General features: G+C 50.5%; 1 protein-coding gene across 1 annotated transcript in view; it reads right to left on the bottom strand.

Moving 5' to 3' along the window:
* PLXNB1 (plexin B1) overlaps nt 1-23,127 on the bottom strand; it is a 469,341-nt gene that overhangs the window by 161,206 nt on the left and 285,008 nt on the right. The window contains exons 5-6 of the mRNA XM_085624251.1: nt 13,129-13,257; nt 12,048-12,148 (exon numbers count right to left, since the gene is read on the bottom strand). Coding sequence (XP_085480377.1) covers nt 12,048-12,148; nt 13,129-13,257 — 230 coding nt within the window. The remainder of the gene's footprint in view (nt 1-12,047; nt 12,149-13,128; nt 13,258-23,127) is intronic.

The following is a 23,127-nucleotide window of genomic DNA, read 5'->3' as shown; positions in this document are numbered from 1 at the left end:
CTGCGACCTTTAAAGCAGTCAAGCAGTGGCTGCTGTCTGGAAGGCTGCAACCTTTACAGCAGTCATGCACTGGGTGCAGCCAGAACAATGCTCTGCCTGGAAAGGTTGAGACTTTTACAGCAGTCACGCAGTGGGTCCTGCCAGAACGCTGCGCTGCCTGGAAGGTTGCGACCTTCAAAGCAGTCACACAGTGGGTCCTGCCAGAACGCTGCGCTGCCTGGAAGGCTGCGACCTTCAAAGCAGTCATGCAGTGGGTGTTGCCAGACCGCTGCACTGCCTGGAAGGCTGCGACCTTTACAGCAGTCATGCAGTGGGTGGGTGTATGTGTGTATGTGTGTATGTGTCTTGTAAAGCGCACTGCTGCCCTGAGGCGTCGTGGCGCTGTAGACCGCTGGGGAACCCGTCCTGGCTATCCCTGTGAGATGGTCCCTCCTGGGTATCTCCAAGGTGAAACCAGGCATCCCCGGCGAATGTGGGGGGCCGTTGTGGAGATGAGGCAAGCTAATGCCCAGAGTTGCCGAGTGTGTTCCTGGTTAGAGTAGGTACCGAGGCGAGAATTATCGAGTCCGTTTTGACCCTGGTCCACGACCCTGCCGCGTTGGGAATTGAACCCTGGTCCCTGGCCGATTCTCTGCTTGCGGATCTGCCGCCTCTAACCAGGAACCTGACCTTTAAAGCAGTCATGCAGTGGGTGCAGCCAGACCGCTGCGCTGCCTGGAAGGCTGCGACCTTCATAGCAGTCATGCAGTGGGTGCAGCCAGACTGCTGCGCTGCCTGGAAGGCTGCGACCTTTAAAGCAATCACGTTGTGGGTGCAGCCAGACCGCTGCGCTGCCTGGAAGGCTGCGTCCTTTAAAGCAGGCACGCTCTGGGTGCAGCCAGACCTCTGCGCTGCCTGCTAGGCTGCAACCTTTGAAGCAGTCATGCAGTGGGTGCAGCCAGACCGCTGCGCTGCCTGGAAGGCTGCGACCTTCATAGCAGTCATGCAGTGGGTGCAGCCAGACTGCTGCGCTGCCTGGAAGGCTGCGACCTTTAAAGCAATCACGTTGTGGGTGCAGCCAGACCGCTGCTCTGCCTGCAAGGCTGCGACCTTTAAAGCTGTCACGCAGTGGGTGGAGCCAGACGGCTGCGCTGCCTGGAAGGCTGCGACCTTCGAAGCAGTCCCGCAGTGGGTCCTGCCAGAACGCTGCACTGCCTGGAAGGCAGCGACTTTTAAAGCAGTCACGCAGTAGGTACAGCCAGACCGCTGTGCTGCTTGGAAGGCTACGATTCTTAAAGCAGTCATGCAGTGGGTACAGCCATACCGCTGCGCTGCCTGCTAGGCTGCAACCTTTGAAGCAGTCACGCAGTGTGTGCAGCCAGACCACCGCGCTGCCTGGAAGGCTGCGTCCTTTAAAGCAGGCACGCACTGGGTGCAGCCAGACCTCTGCGCTGCCTGCTAGGCTGCAACCTTTGAAGCAGTCATGCAGTGGGTGCAGCCAGACCGCTGCGCTGCCTGGAAGGCTGCGACCTTCATAGCAGTCATGCAGTGGGTGCAGCCAGACTGCTGCGCTGCCTGGAAGGCTGCGACCTTTAAAGCAATCACGTTGTGGGCGCAGCCAGACCGCTGCTCTGCCTGCAAGGCTGCGACCTTTAAAGCTGTCACGCAGTGGGTGGAGCCAGACGGCTGCGCTGCCTGGAAGGCTGCGACCTTTAAAGCAGTCACACAGTGGGTACTGACAGACCGCTGCGCTGCCTGGAAGGCTGCGACCTTTATAGCAATCACGCAGTGGGTACTGACAGACCGCTGCGCTGCCTGGAAGGCTGCGACCTTTAAAGCAGTCACGCAGTGGGTGCAGCCAGACCGCTGCACTGCCTGGAAGGCTGTAACCTTTGAAGCAGTAATGCAGTGGGTGCAGCCAGACCGCTGCGCTGCCCGGAAGGCTGCGACCTTTTAAACAGTCCTGCAGTGGGTGCAGCCAGACCGCTGCACTGCCTGGAAGGCTGCGACCTTTAAAGCAGTCAAGCAGTGGCTGCTGTCTGGAAGGCTGCAACCTTTACAGCAGTCATGCACTGGGTGCAGCCAGATCAATGCTCTGCCTGGAAAGGTTGAGACTTTTACAGCAGTCACGCAGTGGGTCCTGCCAGAACGCTGCGCTGCCTGGAAGGTTGCGACCTTTAAAGCAGTCACGCAGTGGGTTCTGCCAGAACGCTGCGCTGCCTGGAAGGCTGCGACCTTCAAAGCAGTCATGCAGTGGGTGCAGCCAGACCGCTGCACTGCCTGGAAGGCTGCAACCTATACAGCAGTCATGCAGTGGGTGGGTGCAGCCAGACCGCTGCTCTGCCTGTATGGCTGCGACCTTTACAGCAGTCACACAGTGGGTGCAGCCAGACCGCTGCACTGCCTGGAAGGCTGCGATCCTTAAAGCAGTCATGCAGTGGGTACAGCCATACCGCTGCGCTGCCTGGAATTCTGTGACCTTTACAGCAGTCACACAGTGGGTGCAGTCAGATCGTTGTGCTGCCTAGAAGGCTGCGACCTTTGCAGCAGTCAAGCAGTGGGTACAGACAGACCGCTGCGCTGCCTGGAAGACCTTGGAAGCAGTCACACAGTGGGTGCAGCCAGACCCCACCGCTGCCTGCTAGGCTGCGACCTTTACAGCAGTCATGCAGTGGGTGCAGCCAGACCGCTACACTGCCTGGAAGGCTGCGACCTTTAAAGCAATCACGCAGTAGGTACAGCCAGGCCGCTGCGCGCCCTAGAATGCTGCACCCTTTGAAGCAGTCATGCAGTGGGTACAGCCACACTGCTGCGCGGCCTGGAAGGCTGCGACCTTTAAAGGAGTCACGCAGTGGGTGCAGCCAAATGGCTGCACTGCCTGGAAGGCTGCGACCTTCGAAGCAGTCACGCAGTGGTTCCTGCCAGAACGCTGCGCTGCCTGGAAGGCTACGATTCTTAAAGCAGTCATGCAGTGGGTACAGTCATACCGCTGCGCTGCCTGCTAGGCTGCAACCTTTGAAGCAGTCACGCAGTGGGTGCAGCCAGACCTCTGCGCTGCCTGCTAGGCTGCAACCTTTGAAGCAGTCATACAGTGGGTGCAGCCAGACCGCTGCGCTGCCTGGAAGGCTGCGACCTTTATAGCAGTCACGCAGTGGGTGCAGTCAGACCGCTGCGCTGCCTGGAAGGCTGCGACCTTTATAGCAGTCACACAGTGGGTGCAGCCACATTATGAACTGCGTTGTGATGTGACAGTAGCAGGCGGCTTTACAAGTGCAGCACTTCCGGTCTGGAAGCCACTGCAAATCAGTAACAGGGGAAGAGATGCCCGAATATTCGGGAAGGCCTGATATAAATGTAATGTGTGCATGAGAGGAGATGAAAACCCAATAAACAGTCAATTACAGCAGGCCAGCCCCTCGTGATTAACACCGGAACCAAAATATTCATGGATGACCCGGGCACAAAGGAATCCGTTTTAATAAGCGGCTTCATTAAGCAAAAGCGAGTGCCCCCCACACCGCTCCCGCCCCCCTCCCCCCCCCCGGTTACTGATCTGGGTCTCAAAAGAAAGCTCTGCATCAAAGTGAACCCCCAGATTAGGGGCGCTGGCACTAGGCTCAGGATCTGTGTCAGGACATTGGGGTCACCAATTACAGGAGCAGATGGAGGGAGTTCCACACACCAGGACCCTGGTTTCATCAGCGTCAGCCTCAATGATGTGGTGTCCATCCAATGAGCACCAGATGGTACCCACTGAGTGACGTCATCTTTCATCATCCTCTGTGTGCACTCGGACAGCGGAATATCTGGGTGTCATCAACATAAGAATACAATTGAAACCAGAAAGATGCAAGATGGTTAGCCAAAGGCATGACATACGGGTGGGAAAAAAGGGGGGCTCAGAGCTGAGCCCGGGAGAACCCCACAACTGAGCTGTGGATGGGAAGACCAATATGGAGGCAGATGGAGAGCCGGTGACCTTGGACTTAAAGGATGCAACACTACCTGCTAGTACTGGAGAGAGGGAGAGAGGGGGAAAGGGAGAGAGGGGGAAAGGGAGAGAGGGGGAAAGAGAGAGAGGGGGAAAGAGAGAGAGGGGGAAAGAGAGAGAGGGGGGAGAGAGAGATGGGGAGAGAGAGATGGGGAGAGAGAGAGAGAGAGAGGAAGAGAGATGGGGAGAGAGAGAGAGAGAGAGAGAGAGGGGGGAAGAGAGAGAGGAGAGGGAGAGGGGGGAGAGAGAGAGAGAGAGAGGAAGAGAGATGGGGAGAGAGAGAGAGGGGGGAAGAGAGAGGAGAGGGAGAGAGAGGGGAAAGAGAGTGGGAAAGAGAGAGAGGGGGGAGAGTAAGGGGGATATAGAGAGAGGGGGAGAGAGGGGTGGAGAGAGGGGGGAAGAGAGAGAGGGGGGAGGGAGAAGGAGAGAGGGGGAAAGAGAGTGGGAAAGAGAGAGGGGGCGAGAGAGAGGGGGAGAGAGAGGGGGACAGCCGCGGTGCGTCCATTGGGGCGTAGGGGCGTAGCCCCACCAGCCCTGCTGCTTGGACCCGCGGCTGCCCTACGGTTAAATAATTAAAATAAATGATGTTTAAAACTTTTACTACTTACTTACTTACTTGCGAGTGCAGCACCAAAATTATTCCGGCAGCACCCGACTTTATCGGGAGTGTGCAGGGGGGGGGGGGGGGCGGGCTGGCTGGTGATTGAATGATTGACAGGTCTTTGCCCCGCATGTATGCTTCGGGCAGCAACTTGCCCGAGCATGCGCACCCAGGCCGGCCCCATTAGCTAGCTAGTAGGGGGGGGGGGGTGCAGGACCTGCTGGCGGCAGCGCTGGCAGCAAAAGGGCGACAGGGCGAGCAGTCACTGTGCCCTCCAAGCCAATCCTGGCGCTGCATGCAGCGCCAGGATTGGCCGGTCACCGCGCAGCACAGCAGGGGCAATCCATATTGGATGCCGAGCGTGGGTGGTTCAGCCGCCCTGCACAATGGCCAATCACTGTCTCTGACTTAATGTAGTCATGCAGTGATTGGCCATTTTGCGGCGCGCGGCGCTGCAGCAGTGTCGTAAGGCTTAAGCGTGCGTCACTCGGATCCAGTAACGGTTCACTTCACTCGCGTGACACTGACGTCGCCTGAGCCTCGTGGTCGTGGACTCACTGCGTGGGAATTATCGAGGACTTCAGCTTATATAAAGGTAGGTCAGCGTGTATTAAGTTGTTACAGTGCAGTGCATGAGTTTTATGGAGGAGTACCGTCCAAAAGCATATTATAAAGTAGGTAATGCTGCCTCAGCTAGCAGGCATAACAGTACAGAACAGGTGAAATAGGTCAGAGGTTAGCAAGTGAGACAGGATTTATCTGTGTGGAGGGAATAGGACCTGGAAGGCTCGTATTCTGAGTAGAAATACAACCTCACAGGAAATAAGTAGATAGTGTGAAGCCACCGTTTGCATGGGACAGCCGCCCGCGGGACTTAAGAGTAATAAAAAAGACTCGATTACAAATTAACAGGAAACCAGTAAAGTTCCTGTCCCAGTCCCCATCAATGCAGCTCGAGCTCGGGAGTGCCAGAGAGAATGTGTGCGGGCTGAGGGCACGGGACGTTAAGCAGGGGCTCCTGTTGAACCTGTTCAGCTAAGCATTCTCGTGTAAGCAGTGAATGGGTGTCACTTAACTTCCCACTCTCAGGGGTGGTAGGTGCTGCCAGGTTCAGTCCATTTGAAAGGGCTCGGGTTGCGCCTCATTTGCATAGCGTTTTTTGACACTGGAAAGCAAGGGCAAGAGAGGCGGGAAAGTGGGGAATTCAGTTCCCGTATTTCCAGAGAGACTCGCCAGGCTCTCTAGAACAACTGGGGAAGCCAACACAGGTATGTGTGTGTGTGTATAAGGCCCCCTCCTTCGTGCTGTTCAATGGATTAACCTATGCTTGCGGCTGGCTCAATAGTATCGACAGAGGGTACATTTACATCAGCGTTGACTCTTTCTACTACATCCAGAAAGGCTTTGTGTTTGAGTATCTGTGATTGCATATGACAGCTACAATAACACCGAAAGGGCTGAGACCATCTTGTAACGGTAAATGAAAAAAACATGACGGCTGAATCATGCGTACTGTAATTTAAAATGTTACAAGCTGCTGCGTTTATGAGTTCTCGTCTTCACTGGAAAAGAAATCAATTCCACGGTCATAGGTACTGAATGATCACAAAGAAACTATGGCTCCTTGCTGGAAGAGAACACTCCTTTAAAGGACAGTGCGTTGGCATCTTCGAGCATTTGCGTTAGTATATAACTCCAAACAATTATCTGCCAACATGGTGGGCTCACCTAATGGGGTGGTCGACAAAAAACAAGCAGCGCATCTCGAAGTGGGTGGGACACCTTCAGAAAACCATTAACGTTCCCCTGAAATGCCCCGAGGGTGCCAGACATGTTTTTTTGGTCACAGATGATAGTTTGCTAAGTGTGTTCAGGACGTTGCTGCCCACTGCCAGTATGTTCTACATAAATTATCTCATACCGTTGTAATTAATGTTGATTACAGGGTGCTTTAAAAAATACTCATTTATCTGGGCAGATATGTGCTAGTCATTTGTTAAATGTATTGAATCTCTTTGTTTACATTTAAAAGAAATCAAATAAGCCAAGAGCGGTATTTTAATTATTGCCAGTTCCATAAAATGTATTGAATCTCTTTGTTTACATTTAAAAGAAATCAAATAAGCCAAGAGCGGTATTTTAATTATTGCCAGTTCCATTTTCTGCTTGACATACCATTGAAGGATGTCAGAGCACCTTAAATCACACACATATAGGGGCAGATTTACAAGCCCCTTGCGCCACAGGTGCGTCACAAAAAGTGATGCACCGGTGACGCATTTTAGTGCCCCGTATTTCCAAGGCAGGAAAAGCAACCCTGCGTGACTTTTCATTGTCTTGTAAATATGGCCCAATTGCACACAGCACTTTACGTGAAAGGGACGTTCCATGAGTTGCTGTGGGTGTTCCCACGCATAACCCATGGAACCAGACACATTTCCAGATTTGCGAGGAATCGTAAATCTGGAAATGTGTCTGAATGCTACGCCACCCCAGGGGAGGCGTAGGGAGGGGCAACTTGGAGAAATGTATTAATTTCTCCTCTTTCTATGCATGTTGCATTCTGCAGCACGCATAGAAACAGGATATTACCTCTGGTGATTGTTTATGTACAGGAAGGTGTCCCTTCCTGCACATAAACAATCAGTAAAACAATGACGTTTTGCAAGTTCTATGTGTGCTAATGCAGCACACTTAGAAGTTGAAAAACGCCATTTCTGATTGTTTATGTGCAGGAAGTAACCCTTCCTGCATGTAAACAATCTCCCCACGACACACGCATCCTTGCACCATGGTGCAAATGTGCCTGTGCAGGCGCATGGCAGCAGTTTGTGTGCCAGCACAGGGGGAAGCACAGAGATGCAACATATTGTTGTAAATATGTCGCATCCCTGTGCTTCGAAAGTGACTCAGTGCGGCGCAGCCAAATGGCTTGCGACACACACAGTCAATTTCCTTGCAAATCTGCCCCATGGAGACAATGATTCATACGTGTAAATCAGTGTATAGAAAATGTTACATAAGGCAAATGCGACTACAGGGTGTAGGATTCACATGTTATTCATACTGGTAGGCATTTTTAAAGAGTGCTTGGTCTGGAGAAGCACAAACTCAGGATTCAGAACATAACAGTGGTTAGCATTGACTTTAACAATAAAAATGTATTGCCACCCAAATAAACCTTTTTAGCAGGATTAGGATAATGAAAGACTTGAAACAAACATATGTTTCTAACTTGTATCATGCAGCTTGCAAGCAGCTCTTTGATGACAGTTTATAGGTCACTGTGCTAGATTACTATTGTCACTTATGAACTGCACAGTAACAAAAGAATCTGTGACTAAAGCAGTAACCCACTAACCTAGGCACATAAAAAATGTTTTTCAAAATGCATGGTACACGTTCTTTGCAGTAGGCATATTAACCCTCTGTGCTACATTAGATAAGTCAAAGCTGCCACTTGACAACTCTCATCTCTCTCCAGCAGGTACATTAATCACCGACGTAATCTTGACACTTTTATTGTTGCTGGAAAACTGCTGATTCTACAAGGAACTTTTTTGTGCTTTTAAAATTACTGCCTGAGGACCCCCTGGGAATGTGTCACGGACCCCTGGGGGTCCGCGGACCACAGTTTGGGAAACACTGCTTTATACCATTTATATTTGGGGTACTTGCGTGGACCTATGTGAAGTGTGTGTACAAAGTTCAGCTCAACCAGAATCACGGTAACAGCGCATTGCGCTGCCTCTTTTATATTCAGTATATTGTAAGACTGTTTTTCTTCCCCCGCCTTTCCTTGTTTTGTTTCCCTGTTTTCCCCTTGCTTGCCATTCGTTACTCTAGAGTCTAATATTCAGTATGTTGTCAGACTGTTTTTCTTCCCCCGCCTTTCCTTGTTTTGTTTCCCTGTTTTCCCCTTGCGTGCCATTCGTTACTCTAGAGTCTAATAGAGTCGGAAGGCCGTAGGGGAAGACTGTGGACTTTTCTTCAAGTTCCTGACGCTCCTGCGGAACGAGCCTGGCAACCATTACACTGCTGTGCAACTTCTTCTACTCTTAGAGCTGAGATTTCCATGAGTCTTATAGTCTGAATTCAGCACCTGAGCATAATGGGACAGAATGTATGAAGCTCTGTGGTAATACTGAATAAGCAGCTACCTATGTTATGCCATCTATTAATGTAATAACTGCACTTTCACAATTGCTTTATTAACCTTCCTGCTTTCTCATATTTGCTTGAAAATGCATGATTTTTCTTCTTTTTTTTCAAAATTTTCTTGGGGGGGGGGTAACCCCCCCAAACACCCCTTTTGGGGTTCGGGCTCGCTCGCTACGCTCGCTCGCTACGGTGCTGTATGCTAATTCGTTTGCGCCCCACCACTTTCAAATCTCACCCACCGCCCCTGGAGGGGGATATAGAGAGAGGGGGGAGAGAGAGAGAGGGGGGGGAAGAGAGAGGGAGAGATCGAGCGAGAGAGAGGGGGGAGGAAGAGAGAGGGAGAGAGCGAGCGAGAGAGAGGGGGGAGGGAGAGAGAGGGAGAGAGCGAGCGAGAGAGAGGGGGGAGGGAGAGAGAGGGGGGAGGGAGAGAGAGGGAGGGAGAGGGAGGGAGACGGGGCAGAGAGAGAGACAGAGAAAGGGAGGGAGGGAGAGACAGGGAGTGAGTGATAGAGAGAGAGGCAGAGAGAGAGAGAGACAGAGGGATAGAGCAAGAGAGAAATAGAGACAGACAGGTAGAGAGAGACAGGGGGAGAGAGAGAGAGAGACGGGAAGAGGGAGGGTGGGATAGAGAGAGGCGGAGAGAGAGAGACAGAGGGATAGTGAGCAAGAGAGAAATAGAGAAAGACAGGTAGAGAGAGAGAGATAGAGCGAGAGAGAGATAGAGCGAGAGAGAGAGAGAGCGAGAGAGAGAGAGAGCGAGAGAGAGAGAGAGAGCATGACAGAGAGAGGGAGAGCACGACAGAGGGAGACAGAGAGGGAGAGGGGGTGAGAGGGAGAGACAGAGAAGGAGAGGGAGAGAGGGAAAGAGAGAGGGAAAGGTAGAGAGAAAGAGGGAGAAAGAGAGAGAGATATAGGGGGGGGAGGATAGAGGGATAGAGAGAAAGAGGGAGGGAGAGTTTTTGAAAGTTCATTTCTGATTCTTGCCTTTCAGGAATTCTCACAGGGTGGGGAGAAGTAAAGAGAATGTTGCCCAAGTGGGGAAAAGTCAATTTCCAGCACAATTCCCAGGTAGAGCACAAGTTACAAAAGGTATGTCTTTCTTAAGCGTCCTCCAGGACATTAGAAACGTTTTAGTAAACTGTCCCTATGTACTAGAAGCAAGAAAGATGTGTAACTGTAAGGAGATAGGTTCAACTTTTAAAAGTAGGCACAGATGAAGCATTACGTTTTTATTAAAAAGTCAAATGTTGTTCAGAATTTTTTTCATATTAAAGAACCATTTTATAAAAGAACGTTTAAAAAAAAGACTAAAACCATTGTCTTCTTTGATCAAATAAGTTCCAAATTTGTATTCCGTAACGCTAAAACATGTTATTTTTGTTAAACAAAATGCTACCTAAGTTATTTGGGAGATTAAAAAGGGATTGTATTGTCAATTCGAAAAGTATAAAATGAATGCAGAATTTAGTGCCTAATTGTAGTAAAAGAAACACCTTACCCTAATCAGGTGAACCCTAGAATTAACAAAATGTTACATAATTATTAGCTCACTTCTGTGGAGAACTAAATCTTTCAAAATGTATTCAAAACCATTTTAAAAAAAAATATTGTTGTACATTGCCACAATCGATATCCATTGCTCAAAAATAGATATTAAATGTACCTTTCATATGCTTAATGTATAGTTGTCTATAAATACACATACATACATAAACTGGACAGTGGACCAACTTTTGACTAGCAATAGGCACCAAACTCAGAATGTATACCAATATATTGACAAGAAACAAAAATACTCCGGTGTGCAAAACCGCAACAACGCCTTCTGTCCAAAGGCACCCCGTACCTCAGGGTCAATAGTACAAATAAGATTGTATTGAAGTTGCACCACTTTACAAATATATACAATTAAATAGTCCACATTGGATCCAGCGAATAATTGAATATCCTTCTTTATTATTTATTTGAAATCTTCTCTTTTTAAGAAAGAACCACAGCCAACGCGTTTCGTTCTCGAAGGAGAACTTCTTCAGGACGTTTGTAGTTTCCACGAAATGTTGGGTGTAATATTTGAGACAATACAATCCTGGTCCAATATAATCTAATCGTCCAGTGCTTCCAAATCAACTTGTAGGTTGAAAAATGCTATTGTCATTCAAAAGACCAGTATTAATATCCTCTAAAGTGAAGTGATATGATAGTCACTGTAAGTTATCTGATCCATATCTACATCCGGAACATCTCGCACAGTGCCTATAGATAGGGCATTGTTGTTCCTCTCAATCTCCCGACATGATAGAACCCGCTTTCAAATTAATACTGTTCTTTGAATGACAACAGCATTTTTCAACCTACAAGTTGATTTGGAAGCACTGGACGATTAGATTATATTGGACCAGGATTGTATTGTCTCAAATATTACACCCAACATTTCGTGGAAACTACAAACGCCCTGAAGAAGTTCTCCTTCAAGAACGAAACACGTTGGAATAATGATGAATAAAGAGATGTATTAATATATTCCAGCACCGTAGAGGGACGTATCTTTTAGGGATCTGCGTTGGGAATGGTAAAATGTAAATGTAAATGTACTTATATAGCGCACTTCTACCCAGGGGTCTCGTAGCGCTGTATTCGTACCGCTGTGGAACCCTTCCTGGTTTTCCTGTGAGATGTCCACTCCTGGGCACCCCCAAGGTGAAGCCAGGCATCCTAGCGCTGTGGGGGCCGTTGTGGAGATTAAGCAAGCTATTGCCCAGAGTTGCACAGTGGGACCCATGATTAGAATAGGCACCGAGGTGAGAATTATCAGGTCCGGGGAAATTGAATCCAAGAGCCGCCGAGGCGGGAATTGAACCCTGGTCCCGGGCCAGACCTCTGCATCAGGATCTGCCGCTCTAACCATTGAGCCACACTTCTCCACTGCTGGTGCCTGGCGAGTACAGGGGTGTCCATTGAAAGCTCAGAAGGCTCCATCACAGCAAATGTAACTGTGGTTTCAGAGAAATGTTTAAAGTATATGACAGTCTGAATGACCCTGTTAGGGTTTACACCTTTGACCTGTGTGACACCCAGATGTTTGCCCCTCTTTCTCAGGGCTTTCGGACCAGGTGGTTCTTAGCACCACGCTCTGCCCTCTCTACTGCCCCCAGCTGGCAGTGCGCAGGGGAAGAGTCTTGAACATCTCCCACACTCCATTGCTTGCAGGCGAGTATTAGAAGGCATTAGCATTGCAGGCCACGCCCCCTACGGAGGATGGGTCCACACACAGGTAAAGAGGGTCCCCACTAGGGAGGGGCAGGACACGGGCCTTACCTGCCCTGAAGAACACACCAGCCGCAGTAGGGGTCCTTCTCCGACAGGCACGACTTGCAGTCCAAGTGCCGAGCGCACTCCGAGAGGGGCACCTTCAGCACCTGCCAGAGAGAGAGAGAATTGGGGTCACAGGCGGAAAGCCCCCACGAGAGATCATTCAAGAGGCCAGCATCACCCCTGGTCACCCTCAACTAGACACCTCCAGGGGCCACCTCATTTGCTGTTCGTCAAACACAGTCTTTCAGTCCCCCCACCCCCCCCCCCCCACCCTGAGGCTGCCTCAGAGTTTTATTAGAGCGCTGCTGGTGTGTTACAATATTGTCACTATCCCTGACATTTAGAATTTTGACGAGTGCCTGCGCACTGTCCGTGACCTGGCCAACGAGGGCATGAAAGAGATGAAAATGGATCATCCCAACAGGAGCCTCAAAAACACCTTTGAGGCAGGCGCCCAAAATCCTTAAGATGGCCCTGGCCAGACACCTCGTTTATTGTCCTTTTGAACAATAGTTGAAACTCACATTTGTTGCCCTTAAACTTATTTTTTCGTCTTCTCAGTGTTTTATCGTATCCTGGGTTAAATCAGGTATGGCAATTTTAACTAATATTTTTAATTGCCCTTTTTTGCATGTCTTGAACAATATTTATAGCTGAGCTTTTTCTGTGATTTTCTCTCTCTCGGGAACTTTTATTGAAAAGGGCTTCTCGACCCCTCAAGGAGAAATGCGAACGTTATACATCTTATAAAGGTTAGTGAAAACAGATCTGAGCGGTGTGCGTGACCCGCCGTAAACCACCTCAAGGGGGCGCTGGAGACAGGTGCTTCTGGGAGCCAAACTCTGGCACTTCACCTAACTGTCCCATGACACACTCCCAAAACCCTTCCTTCCGGCCATCCAGAGGGATGCTGCCGCATTCCACCCTCGGTGCTGGCCCTTTAACGACTAGCGCCCAGAAGCGGAACTGACTCACACCCCTGAGGCGCACTGAATGAAGCCACCGACAAGAGAGAACCCGGACCTCGCTCTTACTGAGTAACAAACACTAACTATCTCCCCCCCACCCCTTGACTCCCTCTTACCTTTGATTGGGTCATGACGTATAGGTGATCCTGTAATTGGTCGAACAGGAGGTCTCCGCCCACAGCTGTATTCGACTGGTTGGTTATGGAGCTGTACTGGGTGGCTTCTCCCTGTTCACTGATGTAGACCTGTAGGGGTCAGTAGGAAGTAGAGAGAAACGTCACAGGCAGAAGCGTCAAGGATACCCACCTGAGGGGTCTCCACCCTTCTGAGAGCTACTTATGTTCACTGAGAACCTCCCTGAGCTGCTAATGTTATACAAATGCTGTAATCCTGACCACATCAGGCAAGATTACCGTACTGGCCACCATATGCAAGATTACCAGCAGTCCGTGCTTAATTTGAGCCGGTGGTTTCCGGTGCTCAGCAAGGCACTTAATAATCAACACTGGTGCTTTTCATCAGCACCAGTTAAAGACACACTAATTTACGAGGAGTTTAAGTGACTTGCCCATAATCACAGGATGTTGAGCCGATCCCAACACTGGAACGTGACTCCCCAGCTCGGAAGTCGGCAGCTCTGGCCATTACGCCACATCTTCTATCCACTTTCAAGGTTAGTAGATGGTTCTGTTGTAGGCGGCGCTAACAGGAGACATGGGCTGGTGCAAGCTGCCTCCAGACGAGAGCCCTGGCACTAATCAACCCCTGCCAGCAGTGATGCCCTCAGGGCATCAGGCAGGGTTGCCGGCAGTAATGTAACAAGCATTGGCATAGCCAATAGGTCTCGCCTTTGGGACCTTATAAGTGTTTAGCCATGCAACAGTTGCATAACTAAACACTTATAAGGGCCCAAAAGCTAGACCTATTGGCTATGCCAATGCTTGTTTTAACTGCTGCAATCTAGTGAAGCCTCACGAAGAACAAAGAGCACGGCCGAGAAAGTAATCGCGCTAAAGTGCGACGCGCGCGCCCACGCACATGCACTGTAGCTCTAGGCTGGCCTTGTAGCACTTTTTGGAGCCCTCACAAAATGTCTCGCCAGACCAGCGCATGCGCTGGGTCAGGCGAGACCTAAAAATGCTTTATCAATGTGGAGTACTTTCACATCGATAATCCATGAACGTATGAAAGAAAAGCCATTATAGAGCGCACAGCTACTCCTAGGAATGTCAAGGCGCTGTAATGCATAACAGCCATCGCTTAAATGCCCCGCCAGCAGGTTTATATCAGTAATAATGCAACCCAACGCCACACGATTCATCACTCAACTATCAGTTTTAAAGATATTTTAGGAATTCAACCATTTTTCTCCAAACATCAGGTTGTGAGTTCTGAAAATATACATACCTTTGCTCTCACACACACTTTTTAATTTGTCTGTACCTATAATTAATTCAACCCAGCAAAAGCTTGTAATTCAGGAGAGCTCCTTGTAAGTGGGTGGAGAGCTACCAGTGGCTCACAAGGTACTCGTTGGAGATGCCTGCACGAAGGACTGTCTCGAGACCGACACAGACCAGTGACCACAAAATAGGAACAAAGACAGAGCAGGGGGCCGGGTAGGACCCAGAGCGTTGCATTACGCTTGGTCACTAAACCGCTTTACTAATGTGCTCAGAAGGCGAACCGCAATATACTAATGGCGCCACCAGGGGCGTAACATAGGCCCCCCCATACCCGCGGTGCGGGGGGCCTCCCAGCTGCAGGGGTCCCCCTCAGCACAGCGCTCGGGTCTGAGCGCTCCGGGTAAAATCCAGAGCAGGGGCCCCTCTGTGTACACTGCAGGGGGGGCCTTAAACTTTCGTTACGCCACTGGGCGCCACACACACACTACTTTACATCATAGTGCAAAGGTGTGCGCGTGAGTCTAGCATTTGTAACGGAAGGGTAGCTTTCCAGAAGAAAACACTGTGGGGCAGATTTACTGACATTTTGTGCCAGGGTTGAATCACAAAAGTGATGCAAAGAAGTGCAAGATGTTTACTTGGAATATACTTTCCAGCATAAAGCTGGTTTTGCACAGAAAAGTTGCCTAAAAATAATGCAGGGCTGTGGCTGCTTTCCAAAACTTTGTGTGACTGAGACATTCCATGGATGGTACGCGAAATTAAATGAAAATAATTTGTAATGCGCGCTCTTACCTAGTGCATCCTGGCCATCCGGGCCCATGTAAGGACCCACAGGGTTTTGATGCAAAGACATATTTTCTTACAACAGCGGACCAAGCTTGTTACCAAAAAAAAATGCATCTTTGAGACAGCCTTGAAAAGGAGACATGCTTTAGTGTTCCAAACTTTCCTGACTTTGCCTGTGTGCTGTACTGTACAGCAGACATACCAACTGAAAAAAGTTTAAAGTTTGTCTAGACGTGCTATTTTGTCCAGCAAGGCTACCCCTCTAGTACAAAATCTACGCTAGACATGATGCACACACCTTTGTACCATGGTAGAAAGGGGCGTGCGTGACTCTATGCATCCTGAAAGTGCGCCAGCGCTCGGAAGAGAGTAGGGCCGTGCGTACCTTAGTGGACGTAGAGCTGTCCTGCTCTCCGTCGTGTGCAGAGCAGATACCTTGCTTGGTACACTCCATTTCTGAGTTTTCAGTAAATCTGCTCCTATATTTAGACTAACTTTAAAACGTTTCCCACTTTGTACGTGCGCTGTACCGCGCACAGCAAACATGCACATTTGAGAAATCGCCTTTTCTCCTATTTAGAGGCTGCCTCGAGGAGGCGAATATTTTTGGGCACAAAGCCTGGTCTAAAATGTTAGTAAATTAGGCTTTGCGTTAAAGAGTGGGTGATTGTGCGACCACCCATAGCCTAACACTAGAGCGGGGGGGGGGGGGGGGGCTCGTTCTGTTGTCATGTCCTTGAATACTCTTAAAATGATTCTATTTCTACACTATGCAGTATGATGGTTCACCCAATTATAAAGCCATCTTCTGTATCACCTGGCTTGCTACCTTTAGGCCGGGACCAGGTTTTAGATTTGCTTTTGCAGAGTGACTGTACCAAACTGTTCCTGACGAATGCCCCTGACCCCCAGACAGGGCCACACTGGGGCAGAAACACGTCGACCTTGCAGAGGGAGTCTTTTTTCCAAACTTCTTGTCTCATCTCACTTTTTAGGTCTCGGCTGCGAAGGCTGCGCTTGCGCAGTCTCGCTCCGAGATTTAATGACTTGGAGAAGAGGGGCTTGAACCCGCCCCTCTTCTCCCCTGTTCTCCATTGGCTGGCCTCGTAAATGCTGGCCAGCCACTGGAGAAGAGGTCAGTCACTCCCATTAGGCCCCGTCCTTTTCGGATCGGGGGGCGTGTTTTTCGCGAGAAGTCTCAGGGAGGAGACAACAGCAAAACACGCCCCCGAATCCGAAAAGGACGCTGCCTTTCTCCGAGGCATTTCTGCTCTGCCTCGGAGAAAGGCGGCGGCACCCCGCAAGCAGATGCGTACCAGTAGTGGTGGCCGTGCTCTGTCTCAACTCACAAGGCTGTTATCTGGAACGGGATCCCGACTTCCCTGCACTACGCGGAAAACTCCTGAAGGGCACAATCAGGGGCACTGCGGTCTCTCAGGCGTAGTGAATGACTATGTCCAATGCTGAAGAAGCTCAGTGCCCGCCAGGCTCCAAACCTCCGCTCCCCAATCACGGGCCCTGCGCTGCACTGGGCACCAATTCCCCGCTCCACAGGCGATCCCAAGCCCAGGATCACCGCCCTGCTGAATCCATCGATTCCTATGGGCAGCGCCGCTGCAAGCGCGTGGCCACACTAGAAAATGTCAGACCACCGATCAGGCCAGGGCAACCAGCACTCACCGTGCGCCAGGTAGCTCCTCAGGAGAGCTGCAGCTTAGGGCGTCTTGAGGGTCACACTGCTTCCTCTTCAAATCGCTGCCTAGGCACCCTCTCGGCACGCGCACCAGCTCAAGGTCTCTCAGCTGGGTAATCTCGTAACGGGCGCAGCAGTTTCCGCAGCGTTGACGGCAGGCGGAATCAGCGAAAGGGGAGTAAATGCCTCCGCTGCCAACCCACCGGCGCTCCCGCTCTCGGCCGGTTGCACTTGCCCTGCCCGTTGCACTTGCCCTGCCGGCCGCTCTTTCCCTGCCGGCCGCACTCGCCTGATGGCTGTACTTAACCCAACCTATCGCACTGAAGGCTGCTCTTCCTTGGTAACTCCCCCTTCCCCAGATCTGTCCCAGGTGTGTTGGCTTTGCCCGTGCTTGTGTACCCTCGCTGGGGGTGGGTGAGGTTGGAGTCCTTTATGGAGTGAAATGTTATAGGGGACTCAGACTAGTAGTGTTTTCCAGGAGGCCACAGGGGGGTTGGTATCAGGCACGCAACACCCATTGGACTCAAAGGGCTTCAGCCACCCCCCCCCCCCCCCCCGCCCCCCGCGTCGTGTGCGGCAGCCCGGGATGAGACACCTTCCCGGGCAAAAAAGCAGCCGCACCCGAGCACTTTACAGGTCTTTAAAAGACCATTTGGTTGTTAATGAGGCCTCGCTGTTTCACCCCTTCTAAGAGCCCCTGCAGCTCCACTCTGCCAATTGCTTAAAGTTCAGCCCCCCCCGAAATTTTTGCTCAGCCCCCCCCGAAATTTGGCTCTAGTTGCGCCTCTGGTTGGTATGGAGGTGTCCATCCAGGTTAGGGCCCTCTTCATGTGTGGGTTCCAGGCGGTGTTTTCCTGGTGAGGTGGTTGCTGATGGGCAGTGTTTTCTTTGGTGCATCTGAGCGGTCTGGTGTCGATTCCTGGTGTTGCAGGGTAAAGAGCCACGTTTGATATTCAGGGTGCTGGGTTTTGTTTGTAGGTAGCACGAGCTCTGTTTTCGGGGGGACTCAGCTTCAGAAAGACATGGCACCCTAGTTTCATGCCCCAACACGCCATCCCTGCAAAGGGACCTTTAGCACTAGTGAAAATTGGTGAATAGAAGGTTTCATGTTCAGGAACAGTCTTACTTCTCCCGGCCTCTCTGGCTACCACTTGTGTGCTTTTTCACCCGCTCTTTTTAAATGCTTTAAAACTAATCGATAATGTGAGGACTACAATGTAAGATACATTTTAGCTGTGCCTTGAAGCTGTTTGTAGCATTCCGTTACTTAGGTTACCAGCGTTTGTATAGCGCTGTGAACCATTAGCGTGGCGTCGTGGCACTTTCTCAATCTCGGTTCCCTATCCCACCTTTCTGAGGGCTTTCTCGCCCTATCCCGTGAGTTGTTTCGTGTTTTTGTGTGTGTGCTTCCTGGAGAGCGGAGTGTTAAATATAAAAGTGGAAAGGTTGTGGTTTGTTCTTAGAAGCTCTTTGTAATGTCCTATGTGAGGGGACGGCGGCGCTGAAGGGCCATTCCTTTGATTTGGGCGGTCGGTTGTCCATGCTACAGCCAGTTTACAGTCAGGCTACCAATTAGAGCTATTGGCATTGCTCAGGACAATGCCGTTTCTTTAAATGTTTTAAAAACAAAAACATAAACAAAAATAATGTCATGAGCAATGCCAATAGCTCTAACTTTACCAATGCCGAGACCATTGCATTGTAAATGCTTGTTAATCCTTTCCACTGGTGGCAGCAGAATAAAACGGACATGCGGCCCACCAGGAGATCGCTTTACTGTCACCCCTCTTTGTACATATTTAGATCGCACTCTACCACTCGCTCATCTGCAACTTTAAAGCACCTCCCCTCCCCCACTGGAGAGTTGTAGCCCACGAGGCACCACTGGGTGCAGGTGTGAGGAGGGAACCCACTGATGAAGCGTGTCACCCGTGGGTGAGTGAGGGGCCATGTCCTAATAGAAACATTCTGCCACGGGCAACTTTAACTCTCCCATGCCCCTATGTGTACCAGACACACTTTGTGTGTGCTTGGTTAACACGCATGTGCTAGCCATGTGTCGCCTCCTTGACGCAAAGTAAAGCTCATCGCTGCTTTTCTTTACCTTTAGGCAACCTTCCAGTGCAAAACAACCTTTGCACTGGAACATTAATCCCAAATCGACACTTTGTGCGGGCTTGCGTTGTGGTGGGTCGTTTTTCGCTGCTTTAAATGTTGTCAACTCTGGCACTTAGGGGGCACGCCTGGCCTCCCCAGCCTCAACCCTTGCACCATCAGGCAGCGAGGGTGGGGGGGGGGGATAAACTGAAACGTAATCTTCCTGTGTCATGTCTCTCTCCTTACTTCTCTTATCTCTTGCACTTTCCCCCTCTCTCTTACTCGCTCTCTGAGCTCTGTGCGCCTTCATCCTCTCTCGACCTCAGCCCTCCAACTAGCTTTGGCTACCTCAACCCTCTCTCGGTACACCCAATATAACACACTCACCGCGGTCTCTCTCTGCCCCTGTCAGTCTCTTCTTATACTCACAGTGCCGCCTCTCTCTGGCCTTTTCCCATCCGTCTTCCCTGTATGTCCAGTTCCTTCACTTTTCACTGTGAGGCCCGATGTCGGGGGCACCTGGGGTTCTCTCAGACACTTCCCCTCATGTCAGGGCCCTCGTTCCTCTGTGACAGACACGGTTTGCTGTCCTCCTTTGTGTACCTGTTCACAGGGTCTCTTCCCCCTATAGTCACCCAGACACTGTCCACACATCACTCCAAAGCCCCCGAAGTCAGGACTACTGGTCCCCTGACAGTACCCCATCACCAGCTCCTTCCCACATCACCAACCGTGCCCCAATGAGACGCCACTGCCCCTCTTTTAGACTCTATATCACCCCGTGTCCCTGCCTCTGACCCTTAGACTGAGTGCACACCCTCCACACTGTCGAAAGAGTGACCTACAGAGGTAATGTCAGAGAGTGACTTCCAGCCTCAGGCGTACCTCAGGCCAGCACCAGTGTCCAACCCCCTGGGCAGGTCTATACTGCCCTGACGGCCTGGCATCGGTCCCTCCGTCCCTGAAACCCCTGGCTGCCTCACTGTCACCTCCTCCTGACCCGGAAGTGCAGGAGCAGAGAGCACCTGCGGCGGTAGTGGTGGTGGTGGTGGTGGTGGTGGGGGGGCGGGGTTAAAGCCCATGCCACACGGGTGGACTGGCCCTGCTCTTCGCCTCAGGATCTAAAGATGCTGAGAGCACAAGAGATGGGCTGGACCCGGCCCTCTGGCCACAACCTGTCCGTGGGTGGGCGAAGGGGAGGTGGGGGGGGGGGGGGGGGAGAGAGACGGGTGAGCCACCTAGGATGAGCCGGAGGCAACGCAGGGTCAACGGAGCTTTGGCTGGCGGGGGGAGGGGTAGAGCAGATGGGTCCACTGACCATTATCAACATATGTGCCTCCATGTTAGTCTCACCGCAACACAAGCAGTTCGCTGTTGGATTTCAGTGTCCACCCTGTGCTGATGGGATAGAACCCCAAAAACCTGTCACCTTAACTAAAGGGGAGCCCCATCCTAGCCCATGGGCAGTGAGGCCTCTAGAACTGATTTCCGGAGGACGCTGGGCCCAATATAAAAATAGTGGGGCCCCCTGCAAAGGGTCATTTTAAAGAGTGTGAGTGGGCACACATCAGTGTGTGTGTGTTGGTTTAAAACGCTTGAATCTCACATTGTATGGGTGTAAATAGAAAGCCTTAATAAAATGTGCTAATTTTTGGCTCGTTTGTATATGGAAAGCCTTGGAGTGATTCATCAAGCGGGACCGAGAAAAAAGGGAGTCCAATTTAACAAGCATTTGCAATGCAATCGGTCTCGCCTTTGGGACCTTGTATGTATTTAGCTATGCAGCACATTAGCCTGGGTGCTGAAACATCTACTGTTCTTGAACATGGAGGGGAAGTAAGCACTAAACTGCGTGACACGCCAGGTATGGGTATACATGGGGTGAAATATTGTCACTCAGCGGGAAATGGTATAGTCCAAAGCTCTGTTTTTAATATGAAATCGGGGCCTTCTGTGGCCATATCACTGAAAATACAAGATTTGAAAATATATTATTGTCTATGGGTGCTCGTGGAAGACAATTTCTATGGACTGGAATCTAGAGGATGCTAAAGTGATTCTGGTATTTTACTGACCTCTGCTGGTCGTTTTCTATAAAGAAAATTTAATAGAGGCAGAGCCAAAAACACTTGTGTGGAACATACAGAAAACAAGCTGGCAAGTGTGAACTGTACACAGAGTTACTTTTCAATACAAAGATGTATAACTTGTGTAATCCGTCTACATACCTATGATGTATTAGGAACACATGCATTTTGTTAACACTTACACCCACTAGCTGTACACAGGCTAGACACAATTGGGTAGAAAAATAATATGGTAGTTACTGCCATTCTGTAAACTATAAAAAAGCAGCACACTCTTTGGCAGTGATGTCATAAATGATGTCACAAAACATGTCATGAGTGATGTCGTATGTGAGGTCATTAGCAGTGCATGGCGGGGCCATAAGTTATATTTAGCTTTGCCAACTAGAACTGGTGAATGCCTGTGTTCTTTGTAGTTCAAAACATTAATGACTGACCTTCACTTAACTAAGTTTCGTCAGTGAGTTTCCAAGTTATTTTTTTAAACAAAAACAGATCTTTTAAACACGCCTAACTATAAAGTTACTTTAAAATTTGATTTTTCCAGTGAATAGATATATCTACATCTATACTTTGACTTACAAGTATACATTCATGCAGAGTCAGTCATATTTAAATATTTTACGCAAAATGTAGGCTCATTTATTGCCTCAAACAAAGGTAGATTAACGCATACATGTGCATGACAAGGTTCACTGTGTTGCCTCTTGGCAAATTCAGCAGCATCTGTGGTGGGGCACAAGGAAGGGGGGGCAGCGATAGGGGCAAGATGTCGGGCGCTTAGGAGGTCGACAGCGGTGCTAGCTGGCAGTGGTGGTTTTATTGAGTATGAGACCCGTTTAAAGGCGAAGAAACTGCTCCATTAAGTCTTTCAGGAACCCCCCCCCCCCCCCCCCCCCCCGTCTCTGTTGCTGTTTTCCAGTAAATCCTTGTGGACATATCGAGCCGGAGCGGCGCCGCAAATAATTAGGCGGTATATCTAAGATTACCTGCAGCGGCTGCTTCATCGTCTTGCGAGAGGAGGTCTGGGGTTGGCCCCGAAAGTGGTGACGAGTACAGCAGCGTCTAAGGCGGCAGCGGCCGCAGCCGCTCGTAAGGGTCGCGGTGAGACCGCGTTGGACCCGGCAGCTTCGGGAAGTTTCCCCGGATGACCACACCAGCTGCTCTCGCCGAACCAGCCGGCGCTCAGGAGAGGAGGCGGAGTATCTGCCAAGAACCGCCCGGCTGGTCCCTCAGTAGTGGAGCGGCTACAGCGATCAAAGGAATCGTCCGCTGGTGTGGAGGCAGCTGCAGTGGCTGTAAGCGGCGAGAGTAGTTCCAGGAAAGCTGGGGGCCGGTCCCGCGACAAGGAGGTGAGTCCGGCAATTACCCGCGTGGAGATTCAGGATGTCCCAGATGGAGTGAGCTCAGATGACAGCAATCTGATCCACAACATTGGAGATAAGGGGAAAGGACAGTGTAGTATTATCGGATGAAAGCACTAATAGACATTGTTTCATTACCCCCCCCCGAGCAATCGGATACAGTAGTTGTAACAGAGGATTCTGGTACTGGCGATAAGGGTAGTTTTGACGGTAAGGTGAATGACAGCAAGGGGAAGGGGACTATTGATAAGCAAATGGCCGGATCTACCCGGGCTCAGGAAGAGGAGAATCAGAATAGAAGGCAGCCCTTGGTCGCCGTGCCAGAAAGTAATAAACTGATTGTATCGGCTGAGCTGCTATCAGATAAAAATAAGGGGGAAGTGGAGAAAGAGCCCAGCGATTGTTTCTTTTCCATCTCGGAGGGAGCAGAATGGTCGGATGACATTATGTGCACGTCGCAGGGGGCTAGTAGCTTAGAGTCAGACCCGGAGGATAGCGAGGAGGACCACCCCTTAACAGCCCAAAAATCCTTGGGGCAAAATGGCTCGCAGAATAGAGGCAGGAAAGATTTGACATGGGACTACTCGTCAGCCACTCCGCTTTCAGGCTCTTCTGCAAGTAAAGTACCTGTGGTAGCGGACGGTACCCCCCCGCTGGATACAATACATCAAGCTATCCT

This window comes from Triturus cristatus, chromosome 9 (genome assembly GCF_964204655.1).
Source record: "Triturus cristatus chromosome 9, aTriCri1.1, whole genome shotgun sequence".
Taxonomy (NCBI): domain Eukaryota; kingdom Metazoa; phylum Chordata; class Amphibia; order Caudata; family Salamandridae; genus Triturus; species Triturus cristatus.
Note: the sequence above shows the minus strand (reverse complement) of the source record. Positions and strands in the feature narration are given on the sequence as shown.